This window comes from Cyanistes caeruleus, chromosome 6 (assembly GCF_971803275.1).
Source record: "Cyanistes caeruleus chromosome 6, bCyaCae1.hap1.1, whole genome shotgun sequence".
In the NCBI taxonomy this organism is placed as follows: Eukaryota; Metazoa; Chordata; class Aves; order Passeriformes; family Paridae; genus Cyanistes; species Cyanistes caeruleus.
Window position 1 is genome coordinate 43,525,463 of NC_141706.1, and position 13,616 is coordinate 43,539,078.

The 13,616-nt window shown below is 35.3% G+C and overlaps 1 protein-coding gene across 4 annotated transcripts in view; it reads right to left on the minus strand.

Annotated features, from left to right (window-relative positions):
- The window catches only part of SNX6 (sorting nexin 6), a 30,036-nt gene that overhangs the window by 10,972 nt on the left and 5,448 nt on the right, over nucleotides 1-13,616 (minus strand). For all 4 annotated transcript variants that reach the window (XM_086894100.1, XM_086894102.1, XM_086894103.1 and 1 more), the window contains exons 3-10: nucleotides 12,980-13,084; nucleotides 11,133-11,243; nucleotides 9,448-9,569; nucleotides 7,346-7,469; nucleotides 6,010-6,105; nucleotides 4,671-4,776; nucleotides 2,160-2,235; nucleotides 841-880 (exon numbers count right to left, since the gene is read on the minus strand). In XM_086894100.1, the coding sequence (XP_086750226.1) occupies nucleotides 841-880; nucleotides 2,160-2,235; nucleotides 4,671-4,776; nucleotides 6,010-6,105; nucleotides 7,346-7,469; nucleotides 9,448-9,569; nucleotides 11,133-11,243; nucleotides 12,980-13,084 (780 nt within the window). The remainder of the gene's footprint in view (nucleotides 1-840; nucleotides 881-2,159; nucleotides 2,236-4,670; nucleotides 4,777-6,009; nucleotides 6,106-7,345; nucleotides 7,470-9,447; nucleotides 9,570-11,132; nucleotides 11,244-12,979; nucleotides 13,085-13,616) is intronic.

Genomic DNA, 13,616 nt, shown 5'->3' on the forward strand with positions numbered 1-13,616 from the left:
TTTATGATATGCTAGAAAAATGTAGAGAAACAAACTTATATTAAGAGCTATATAAGCAGTTTTATGTTATTGTTGAAATCAAAGGAAAACAAATTTTTAAGGCATCTTTGCAGACTAACTGTGTAACTGCATGCGCTAAATGGTCTAAAAAGCCAATAAACTAATAGTGGCTTGCATTTGAGACAGATTAGAAATAGAGTATGCATGTGCATTTCTCAAACCCTAGTTTTTATTAAAATAATTCCTGAAATGCAACATTTTGAGCCAAAGCAAGTAATTCTGTTCATTTTTTTGAAGTATGTGTTAATGCAGATACAATTCTGCATTATGTTGATAAATGCACACATTATTCATTTGAAAGTTCTCCTGATACATGGCATACATCTTCTCTCTACCAAGCCAAACAAGTAAGGCAAAAGAGAAGATATTTGAAAAACTGGTTACAAGAATAAGCAACATTCATTTTGAGTCAAATAATTGCAGAAACTGATCTTGGCTCCAGAAAAAAAGCAGCATGACCCCCATTTTTTTTCTAGGTTAAGGATTCAATTTCTTCATTTCTTTTACCCATAACAAGTTCTGTGATTCCCAGTCACAAGTACGAAAAATCTCTTTGTATTTTAGAGGAACAGCAGCTTTACAAGGGTATTACAGCAGACTGCCTATAAATGTTTAGTAGACTGAAGAGTCCGAAGGTTCATTTTACAAAACACATGACTGAAATCTTACGCTTTCTCATTCCATACTACACATTGCTTAAATGCTCCATCGAGAAGCACCCATATTAATCCACATATTAATGCCTTGTTGACACACGATGTCTGTTTCATAGTTACATACCCTTGTTTTGTCAAATAACTCTGACACCTTCAGAAAAAACCTGTGAAAAGAAAACAGCTCATATTACAACATTGTTTTCAACAGTTAATTGCCTTCTAGAACTCACACTACAGTCTGTGTCTGGCAATAAAGACTGTGAAGGCATCGCTTACAATTTTAATTCATAAAACTCAGAACATACTAGTTTCACACTTCCAACATGTGGGAACTGCAATCTAAGAAAGGCAAAGGACAAACAAAGGATAACAGATGGATATTTTTAAATAAAGAATAATTGCTCAGCTCCTAAAGGATTCTTTATACTTCTGTGAATTAAACCCCAAACACCAGCACTCTGGTCAGTGGTCTTACACTATTATCAAGTGTCCTTTAAACAAATTTGAATGTACTTTTCTTCACACAGTAAACATGACATATGTCCTACTTGGAATTCAGGGATGCTGAGCTACAGTGTGGCAACATCTCCATTGCAGGAGACAATACAAAGCTTCAGTCTTACAGCAGACTGAACTACAGTCAAATTATACTATTTTGACAGAAGACAAATGAGATTTCTGACACACCCTAATGGACTACAACAAATATCAATACTATCATCAAAGTACCTGGTATATAAGCTATCACCACATTTAAAAGTATATCACAGCAATTCAGATAAATTAGAAAGTTAACTTTCATATTCATCTCCTATCTGTCATCACACTGACACCAACATCATGCTAACTAACTATGTGGGTATGTTAACAAGCACTGACATCTTTAAACTAGTTAACTAATTTTTATTGTCAGTTTTATTTGCTTCATCTTCAAGCAGATCACTGAAAGATTAAAGGACAAACATCTGTACATATATACACCCTTCTTAAGTTTTGTGGATCTCTGTTGATTCCTTTGTTTTCCTAAGAGCAGTGAACTTGCCAAAACAGCAGAGCTATTTTTCCAGATGTTGGTACACTCAAAAAAAATCCATATACTCAGACTGAGACCCGTGCTTGCTGCATATGTCAAAGCATTTGTAATATTTTTTTTTTTAAATGGTGAAAGAATTGTGGTGTTTTCCTTATTTGTGAGGACTTTTCCATCTCAACTGTGCAATTTTCTACAGACTGTAGAAAGTAGCATTTTTTTACAGAGGAGTATTAAAACAAAAGTGTTAAATGCAGCCTGCTAAAGAAATTAAATACTAGAAAAGAAAATGTCTAAATGTGATACAGCTGTAATAAATTCTGGTTTTCTCCTAACAAGAGCTCAATCTCAGCAGGTCACCATTAAGACTGCTATACAGCAAATTACCCCGTAGGTTATTAACAATATCTTACTTGCATATATCTGTGGAGTCCTGCGTTCCTAATGCATATAATGAAGAACCAATTCTATTATAGTCATCCGCCACATCTAGAAAAACAAACAAGCACTTGTTTTACTACCTCATTTCTTTTCTTTCTGAAAATTTTGAAATTTCTTTCTTCAAAAATAGGTATTTTTCGAAAAGGACGTGCTTTAATACGTAAGTAGAAATAAAATTGCAATCACATCACTTACTAGGAAGGATAACTTCACACAATAAAAACAGTGCTTTCACTAAATTGCACAGTCTGTAATTTACGTAGGTGTATTTTATGCAATTAGAACGTGTTAGGTGAATTTATTGTGCAATTTCTTTAGGTTTTATTTTGGTGGAAGATGTACACACTTAATGGTTAAAGTCTGAATTTAAATTTTCTTTTAAAACTACTTGGAAAAAATAATATCACAGTTCAGCAGTAACAAAAGGTCTGTGTGCTTGAGAGCAGTTGACTACAAACCCCAAACTACCAAAAATACAGCACTATATATACACCACGTTTTCTAGCACATCCCTATTTTTAGGAAACCCTTACCTCTTCAACAAGCAGTCACTGGTTAAAGTAGCATTAGTGTCAAATCACTTTAAACAATGAAATTAGAAGTAATATTTTTAAAAAGGCTGCATGCTAGTTGAGGTATTGCTATATAATCAACATAAAAAATAAATTTTTGCACACAGAGCTTTTTTAAAAAGCTCTAAGTATTAGCTCAATGGATGATGGAAACTAACAGACCCACGCAAGAAACAGAAAAATACATTTGTTTGTTATTTCTTAAGTTTACATGCCTTTAAGCATAATTATTTTTTCTTAATTAACACAACCTTAACAGATTGACAGGGTCAAGCTTCCACATAATTCATTACTTCATACATCATCAATGCAGCTGGTTACAGTGAAGAATGGTTTAAAGAAGCAATTAATCTCCCCTTCTATTCCTCCCATTTCAACATCAAAATGGATTTTCTGCTGGAAATAGCAAGTCAGTGTCTTTGCAAGCCCTGCAGCTCTCTGTTGATCATGTTATCCATAAACTACAGATTGCCCATTTCCAAAACAGGTTTCCCAGGTCATTGCTCTACTCCTCCAACCAGAATTTCAAAAGGCGCCATTTGTCCCAATTCACAGTTTGGCAGAAGTTGTCAATAAACATCATATGTGATTTGAGCCTGGAAACCAATGAAGCTTTGTCATGAGTTTGATCAATCCTTTCCCATCAGATCCTCTACAACCTCATTTCAAAGGATTTTCCCAGTTCTACAGCCAATGTAAAAGCCTTCCTCACGCTGTAAATAAATCTTGACACTTCATTACCATGAATGAAATTCGGTTCTCGTTTTAAGAAAGCAACCAAAACCACCAGAAACCACTTCAGGCAGGAACTGAATACAGACACAGGGCTCCCTTAGCTCACTGAACCATAACTGACTCTTTCCATCTCCTAGCATAGATACTAAAACCACAAAAGACTCAGAGTTTATACAATGGCAAGAGAAGCATCTGAAGAACACAGAAAAATCTTGGTTTAACATCTCATCCAACATCCATTTTAGAGATCTTTATCAATAGAGATTCATAAAGGGTTTGTGACCTGGTTTTGTATGAACTGTAGTTGATAAACAGTACTGTAGACAGCAAAGACAGTATCTGTAAATCAGACCTAAACTTCAAGGAAGTAGACAGAATCTGGAAGATCAATTTTGATTTATCTAAGCAGAAAAAATCAAGGGCAACACAGGTCAATTCCTTCTGAGCTTCTCAAAACACAGTAATCCTAAATTAAACACAGTAGTCCTAACCCGAAGATTTTTCATTTTCTCAAATAAAAGAACTGCACTTGAGAAGACCTTCTAGAGCTTTCAGAAATCACATTAGCTAGCACTCAGCTCACAAAGACAAATCAATAGGCAAGCGGTAACTCTTGTCTCAGTAAAGAAAAGGGGTCCTGCAAACCAGGCTGCTGAATGTACACACTCTTGTCTCCTCTCTAAATAGTTAAAAAATGGAAACCTAGTCTACAACTGGCCCACACAGAGTTTGCTACGTGCAGAGGTAACTTTGTCAGCAAGGAAATGCAATGCCCAGTTTGCCAAGAGATTGCACTCGGTGGAATCAACCACATCCAACCAAGAACAACTACACTAGGAGTAAAATCACATGCACTGCCATCTTACCCACCTCTACACCTAAACGACAGAGTCCGACTTCAAAAAAATATTAATACTTAAAGTGTATTTCTTTCAAGCAGACAGCAGGAAGAATCAACCTGTCCTCAGTGTTGCACCAGGCTGTTCTTACTCCATCTAGTCTACTGCAGCAAAGCCTAAACTTAGAAAGTCGGATTGAACTTCTTTACATTCTGAAGGCTACACTTGGAGAAAAAGAATTCACTTTTCACATGCAAAAAGAAAACTAAAAATTACTTCTCCTCACAAACAACTTCTGTACACTCTAGTACTATTTTCACCCTGGAAAAAAACTCACTTTTATGTGATCTTGTCATTTTATCAGATTTGGCAGATGCATCTTTGACTCGGTTGTGATATTCTACAAGGAATGTTCTCTCATGTTCAAAGAAGTCATCCACATCCTACAAAAAAAGGGAACAATTAAAAAAACAGGATTTCACCCACTCTCTACAGAGCAATTTCAGAGTAAATTTGCACATTTCACTGTTGCTGTGGCAGGAAATGCATCTGTTTTTATTGTCTAAAGCACCATTTATATGAACTGTTTCATTTTCCACTTATATAATGATCTTAAGTTTTATTAATAATTCAGTAAGAATTAGCAACAAGCATTCTAAAGGTCTACGTAACTAGACATGAATGAATAGCAAAGGGTCACCAAGGGTGACAAAAAAATAGAATACATGTAATCTACCTAGAAAAAGGGGAGAAGGCATCAAAATCACCAAGTAGCACAGAGGCTGTGGTCTCACACAAGATGAGCTCAGAACACTGATCTTAATGACAGACTTCTTTCAATTTCGTAAACACAGGTAAATGTTAGTATTGTCTGTATTATAATTTGAGATAATTGGTTTATACTTATTTTTAAAAACCATCTAAAATAACACAGATGCTCAATACCATGGAATAACCTACAACACTGGGCTTTGAACAATTTTCTTATGAAACTGGAAGTTACTTGGACTTTATATTTTTCTCCAAGTCATAATTAATCCATGATTATATCCATTTTCCAGCAGTTTCAAAAAACCAAGATTTTAAGCCTAGAAACTTTTAGCTCTTGCAAAAATTGCTACCAAATCAATCAATCAAGAAAGAAAAGAGATTAAAAATCATCCTCTGCAGAATTTCTGCTTACTATAGAAGTGATCTTGTAGCTTTTGGAAAAGTAAAAATTAAACTGAATTTTCATTACCTTTTTTTTTCTCTCGCTTACATTCTTACATCTACTGGAAAAAAAATATAACTTCTACTGCTGCTCCTTGAAACAGTAGATAGATTCTACAAACACTGGGAAAATTCACTCCATTAGTAACCTCTCAACAGAAGCAGTTTTCAAACCTAGCTCTCCTTTCCACTACATAAAATAGCAGGCCTCAACAACAAAAACCCAACCAGATTATCAATTATCTATGTACAAACAAAAGGTGCTTAATCTCAGAGTACAGAAAGCCCACAAGAAAGCTCTCAATTATTTTGTATCCAGGCCACAAGCTCTCAGCCATGGTCCGCCACTAATTCTTAAATTAGATAAAAATCCCATTTTGTACCTATGTAAAATTGTGCTTCATCAAAAAAGGTGACAACAATGTTAATACATTTTAAATCTTGCTATGTTAAGCAGTAATTACCTTTACTCCTGAAACAATGACACCATCTGCTGATTTAACCATATTTTTGAAGAAGTCTTCAAGTTTCTCTTTCTTATTTTTCCCACGAACACTCAACTGAAAAACAAATTAATTTATCAAGTTAATTTATTTTCTGGAGGCAATAGAAGCTTTAAAAAAAATTAAATAGAACTACATACCCCTACTTGCTACACCTAAAACCGTTTTCCTGTTCTCTGTTTATTCTTATACTCTGTACTAATGGAAACACAGCACCTTGTAATGAAGACTACCTCGTTTACTAGATTGTTTGTCATCTAAAATACCATTCTAGGGGGAAATAAATAAATAAAGATCAGCAACATTCTAGCACCTGTAGATAGTACCAAATGTACAGAGTGTACATTTCAGTTATCAGTAACAAGTATTTCTCATGCACAGTATTGCTGAGTTGATGTAATGATAGTTAATATAACCATGTTTCACTCTTTGGTGAATGACAGATCTTTGACTTCCAGAGAATAATGCTGGTTTAACCCTCCTCACACTCCTCCTGTCCATCTAACTTCACCCAGTTTAGGTAAACTGAGTGCCTGAACCTGTAGCATTTCTACATCAAGCAACACAGAAACCTCTGTAACATGTTTTGAATTAAGTATGTATGCAGTTGAGTCAGTCTTTGTAGTAATTTCTTCCACTCAATATTGATTCCTGCAATTTTAAAAAGAAACCGAAACTCTTCGGAGAATAGGAGCAAACAATAGTTGTTTGTCTCCAACACCAAAGAGTTATGAATCCAAAAGTACTCTCCATTATCTCAATTCAGTATGTTACATGAGGACAGCCACACTAGCCTAATAATAAAAAAAAAATTAACCACATTTTTACACACATCATCAATAAAAAGGTTTTACTTATCAGAACATTTCATCAGAAATTCTCTCTAATTTTGTTAGCAATAAAATTTACACCACAGTTTCAAATCCTAACAATTAGTGTTCCATTTTGTTGCATCATCTTCCCCACAGCAAAAAAAAAATAATTCAAAGAGTGGAAAAGTATACTGTTAAGTGAAATCACCACCAAAAGCTCATCTTTTTAATCCAAAATATACTGGATTTCCAGTAATATTTTTCATGCTGAGGTTAGAGTATATAGCGCATTTGGTTCCCCAGGTGGCAGAAAACAAACTTCTACAGACTAAATTAATTTCTAACTTTTACAATACAAATATGTCTGGCATGAAGGAATTGATGTAATTTGCTCCAGGAGGTAATTCCCTCTTAATCAATTTTCCATCCTACCATAAAAGTACATCTTGATTTCTCTTGCCAGCAATTCAGTTTTCAATACTCACATCCTGATTATATTCCAAGAATACATGGAAATTTAAGTCCTTTCTCAAAATAGGATGTGCTGCCACGCGACACAAAAACACTTCATGCATTGCAACTGTCTTCTTGAATATTGCCAAATATTCACTAAAAACAAGAAATAAGACAGACATAAGAATTTCATATGAAGCAATTAAGTTTGAGATAAACCTAGTAAGCAGTTTTAAGAGATCCTCAGTAAGGGTACAAAATTACAAACCAATATAATGGAGTTTATTACTCCAGTGTTTGATATAGACATAAATAAATAAATAATGCAATGTTAATACTAGGGAGAAATTTTAAGCCCAAACACATTACAGAGAGACCTTTAATGAAGAATCAACAAAATACACTCTAATTTTTATGGTTAGCTAACAGACACTGGTTCGCTGAAAGTGTAACCTCATTTAATTGTCCTTCCCCCAGCACCCCAAAAATCAAGAAACTGAGGTAAAGACTTGGCATTAAGGCTAAAATCCCTTGGCACTGTGTATTGATGTGCAAATTCCTTCCTCCCCATCTCCATCCCCTTGCCCATTTGCACCCTCCTTACTTATTTGTATGTTCACATAGTTTTGTTAGCTGTTTAGACAGTCTTATTTCATGTTAAAGCACCTAGTCTTTTTGAGCCAAAGCTTACATTGATGTCTTGCTTCTCATTAGTTCTAAAAGTGAAATTAAGAGCTGCATTTGGTAGGTACAACAAAAAAAACATTTAACCACAACAATCACATAGTTGCCCAGTTCAGCCAACTCAACTTCAAAGCAATTACTCACTTGCAATTTAATTAAAGAGGAACGCACTCTTATCAATACAAGTTTGCCAGAATTCATTGTGCTTTGCAAATTCAATGAGCAAGATGTAACTCATCTGAAAATGAGGAAAGGGCTCTTTTTCCCATTCTGAGGTCAAACAGTGAAATTATAATCAATGCTTTTCCTTCCACTATGTGCAAGGAGGTTAAGATTTACATACCAGCAAACCAGCAGGGCCAGTGTTGGGAGATGTTTGATCTCAGTGAGAGTAGTAGTCATTCAGTGAAGACAAAAAAGGAGGATGCAGAGGATGGAGGTGGCAGTAGAAGAAACCCAAAGTTTTCTGTGTTATCCAACCCCTAACCAGACCACAAGAGAATCATGATCAGGGCCGCTGGAAAACCAGATTCTTTAAAATCTATAGTGTTCTGCTAATTTCCAGTTTTCTGCATATGAAGTGTATATCTACTCTGCTATAAATTATGTTGTACATATCACTAATACAGAGCTTTTTAAGACATTTGCTCACAGCAGCTGAAGTTCGGAGAGAAAGCAGCAGTTCTAAGAGTTCTATGTACTTTTCTTGCCAATTCAGAGCTCTTGATGGAAGCAGTCAAGAAGCAGCGTAAATATACACTTGAAAACTGAAACCAATGACAGGAAAAAGATCAAAGAAGTGAATGCATGATAAAGAAAATGGACGAAGCAAGGAGAAACTTCACTGTGTAACTCAATATGGAACAAGAAGCTTCAGAGCAGTTAATTCAATATAAATTAAATTCATAGTAAGGGAAAATAGTATTTTCAGGAAGTATATTCTCCTTGCACAAAAATTTAAAAAAAAAGTGTCAAAAAGGAATTTTCTAGTAATCTTCATATTTCTTGGGGAACAGAAGGTTGGCATCTATGTATACAGTACCAACCACATGCACAACTCCCTACTCCAAATCACTGCGTGTATAACCTTAAAGTCTCATTAGACTTATAAAAAGTGGAACACCAGAACTAAAAAAGATAGAGGTTATCTCCTCCCTTTGCAGATGCTCTGTAAAGAACAGGATCTAAATACTTTCTTTCTTATAAAAGAATGCTTAAGGACAAGCTGATTTATTTCCTGTTTCAGATCTTCCATGGAATTATTTCTACAATTTTCCTAATGGCACTGATCATGATCACTAAGATTAACCTTGGTTAGATAGCAACTGGATTCTCACGTCTGTGTTTCACAGAGAACCATTACAGTGAAATCAGAAACATGGGACAGAAAACAGCATTAAAAGTTTTGGAATATAAATAAATTAATAAAGTAGTAATCAAGTCTACATACGCTTCCAGTTCTTGTTTCATCTTAGTGAATTCTTCTTTAGTCATTGATCCTTCCCCTTCTCCAAGTTTCTGCAGTTTCTCCCTGGAGGCATCAAAGTCAGGCCTGGGTGGTGCTGGTGGAATCTGGAATTGAATCCAATTTTTTTTAAGTTCTCATTTTCTCGATCAAACAACACCCATTCACAGTACAGGAAATGTAGACTGCCTGCAGCTTTTTAATACATGTTTCTCTCTTTCATCATTCATTACAGCATTTCTGGATAAAGTCCCTCATTCATGAGTTATACGTGCTGCATTACTATACCAATTTCGGTCAAGTGTCCTTGAAGATTACTAAAGTATTAACTAATGGCTTCAGTTTAATTACAGCAGAAACCAAATAATACTTCATTTCCCATGACAATGGCTTAAAACTTGAAATAATTATTTTTTAATTAGTTTTGGTTTAGCTTATTTGGTAAGGATTATTTCTTGTTTAAAGACAAAAAAAAAAAAGAATTCCACAACTGTTTTCACACCATCTATGTCTAACTCCCCAAAACTTTAAACCAAGAAAACCATTCCCTATTGTTTGCAGGCACTAACTGTTTCTTGCAGCACTGTTGACATTAAAGGCATATGTGTTGAAATAACAAAGCCCCTGGTCAACAAGGCTCTAGGTTAATTTTATAATACAGTACATTAACACTGAAAGAGAAAACACCAGAGTCAAACTAAATCTGAACTGGTGCCAGGAAAGGAACACAGAACTAATTATGCTTAAATTTTAGTTTACCGATATTGGCCCATTACATTAGCACATTACAAAAAAAAATAAAATCCAGCATCTTGACAGTAAATTATCTGAAGCTAGTCATTACCATACTGAAGGTCTAGTCACTTCAAATAGCTTTTTTGACTAAGAAAAGACTAGGTCAAGAATGCTATGACCATCACAGATTATACTCATTATAATGTTCCCACTAATCAATTAGAAATATCTGTTTACCCTCTGAATCAGTAAACATCCCTCAAACACAAAACAAATACCTAACTTTTATACCAAGATGACAAATATTCCTATTTGCAATTAACATATGAAGAGCAGCACCATTTTCAATATGCAGTCTCATACGGTGCCTGTTTTGAGATCTCTGTTCCTGGAAGACCTGAAATTAACTTCCAACTGTAAGTTAATATATATCTTGAGGTTCCTTGTAGTTCTACATGGCATTTAAATTATTTTTTCCTTCCTCTTATTTATGGAAAGAATGATTCTGATCTTTATAATGAGAACTCAAAAAGTCTAATTACTTTACTCTGCCATTCCAGCTAAAACAAAGGCAACATGAAACTTGTAACCAAGTTAAACATTAGCTTGCAAAAACAATACCACCAAGTTATACACTTCAACTCTCTCCCACACTTTTAACACAGTAGCATAAAAATATATTTAAAGACAAATTAAACTACTCATTTCTTAGGAGTAAAGGGCAAGAAAGTATGACAGTTACTGTAGCTTTCTTCCAAGCTTGCTTCAACCATTAATTTTGTGTAATTGCATAAAATTAAATATTAGAGAAGCTGATCTGATTTTATAAGGAATGAACACCTGCTGTTTCCACTGCATTTAAAAGCAGTCTCAAGTAGTTTTGATCCAGCCCACAGAAAACAGCACATATAAACCAAAAGAATACCATTACTTACAATATAGCCAGCATAGTCCTCATTCTCAACAAAAGAATCATGTAGCCAAATAAACTCTTCATGTTGCCGGACAACAGAAAATTCATTTTGTTTGAAATTTGGTAAGGAACTCTGAAAGAGTAAAAGGAGGTAGAATTATGGGGGAAGGAGGTAGGAAGGAAGAAAAGCTCAACAAAAAAAATCCACAAAGTTTTTCATTACTACATGAGAAAAAACCTTGAGGGAACAACAAAAATGTCACCAAAAGTTCCTACCACAGTAATTACCCTCATCTTAATTAGCAATCAATTGGCATGGGTTGCCATGAGAGGTTGTGGAATGTCTGCTCTCATAGACATGTCTAATATCTTTATCAATTTAATCCTCATGTTCTGTTTAGTATCTTTATTGATGATCTGGATTAAGGGACCAAGTGCCCCTTAGTCAGTTTGTAGATGACACCAAGTTGGGTGGAGGTGTTGATCTGCCTGAGGACAGGAAGGATCTGCAGAGGGACCAGGACCAGTTGGATCCATGGGATGAGGCCAATTGTAGGAGGTTCAACAAGGGGAGGAGCCTGGTCTGTCCTTGGGTCACAACCCTAGACAGTGCTACAGGCTGGGGGAACAGCTGGAAAACTGCCCCATGGAAAAGAACCTGGTTAACAGTGGCTGGACAAGAGCCAGTTGTGTCCAGGTGACCAAGAAGGCCAGTGGCATCCTGACTTGTGTTAGAAATAACATGGACCAAGGAAGTGTTCCTCTGTGCTGGACACTGGTGAGGCCGCACCTCAAGTCTTGTGCCCAGCTCTGGGCCCCTCATGACAGGAAAGACACTGAGGTGCTGGAGCGTATCCAGAGAAGGGCAACAGAGCTGGTGATGGCTCTGGAGCACAAATCTGATGAGAAGCAGCTGAGGGAGCTGGAGGTGTTTAGTCTGAAGAAAAATCAGGAGTTGACCTTATCACTCTCTACAAATATCTGATACTAGGCTATAGCCAGGTGTGAGTTGATCTACTCTCTCAAGTAACAGGTGACAGGACTAGAGGAAATGGCCTCAAGTTGCACCAGGGGAGGTTTAGATTGGATATTAAAAAAATTTCTTCACAAAAAGAGTTGTCAAGTTCTAGAAGAGGCTATCCAGGGAAATGGTTGAGCAAACATCCCTGAAGGTATTTAAAATACCTGTAAGAAGAGGCACTTAGGGTCATGGTTTAATGGACTCAGCAGTGCTGGATTAATGGTTGGACTCAGTCTTAGAGGTCTTTTCCAACATAAGTGATTCCATGGTTCTATAATTGAAACCCAAATGGACAAATCCTGAGCAATGTACTCCTGTCCACTCTAATTTAATGATGAGAGTAAGGGAAGAGCTAGGATTAATGATGTCCAGATATTTTATCCAACTTTAATTATTCTGTCACTCTACAATCAATAAACATTCAAATATTAAAAAAAAGTCATAAACAGCAGTAATTAAAAATGATCCCTAAATGTAATACAATTACAAAATATGTTTTTAGAATCTGAAATTATAGTAAGATCTAATCAAATTTAAAAAACTATACTGAAGTATATTTATGTATATTAAAGATTCTACCTGCAAATAGGCTAATTTAATAGGAATGGGAATAAGCATGACAACACATCAATACAAAAAGAAATTAACATAACTTTCTTCTAAACAGTTTTTTAACTCTTAATCATCTTTTTCTTATGCACTGCAGCTGCACAGTCTTGTAAACATTAGATAATTCTACTTTCTCATTTCCTTTGGATTGTGTTACACTTTGTTTCAACAATCAGTTTAAGCAAACTCACTTTCATATATAATTAAAAACTGTTGCATGTACAAACCCAGATTTTTACCTTTGTATGGACTGTGAATTTCACTTTATCCCTCTCACTGAGTGCATCTGAGATATCCACTTGCAGAGCAGCATCAGTCTGGAGATCTACATTTATTGCTCTAAGCTAAAGAAAGAAAAATATATTTAGCTTAAAATTAAAAAAAAAAAAAAAAGGTAAACTATGTCCATTAATCTTCCTTTGAAATTAACCCTGATCCTGCAATGCTGAAGACAGATCACAAAACCCTCCAACATTAAAGGATTATTTCCAGCAGAAAAAGAAATTGCAGTACTCCTTACAAGCAGCCATACAAATAATAATCTCCTTTACAGTACTCCTTGTTAGTGCACTATTTTCATTTCTGTAGATTGTTAACTTGCTAGTAATGGAGATGCTCAAGACAAAGTACATTTACAGATAGCAACAAGTATGGCAGGTCTTTCTCTTTATTGTCCCCATTCCTCTGAACTGACATGCTGCTCTAAGTAAATATACTTGTAAAGCTAATTATAAAGATATTAACAGTTGGAAAGGTACTTTTAAGGAGAAAAGTGGTTCTATATTTCAAAGAAGCAAGAGCAGTTATAGACCTGATTTACTCACACTGTCTTACACTATTCTTCTGTTCAACATACCTCATCATATAATGAAAAAG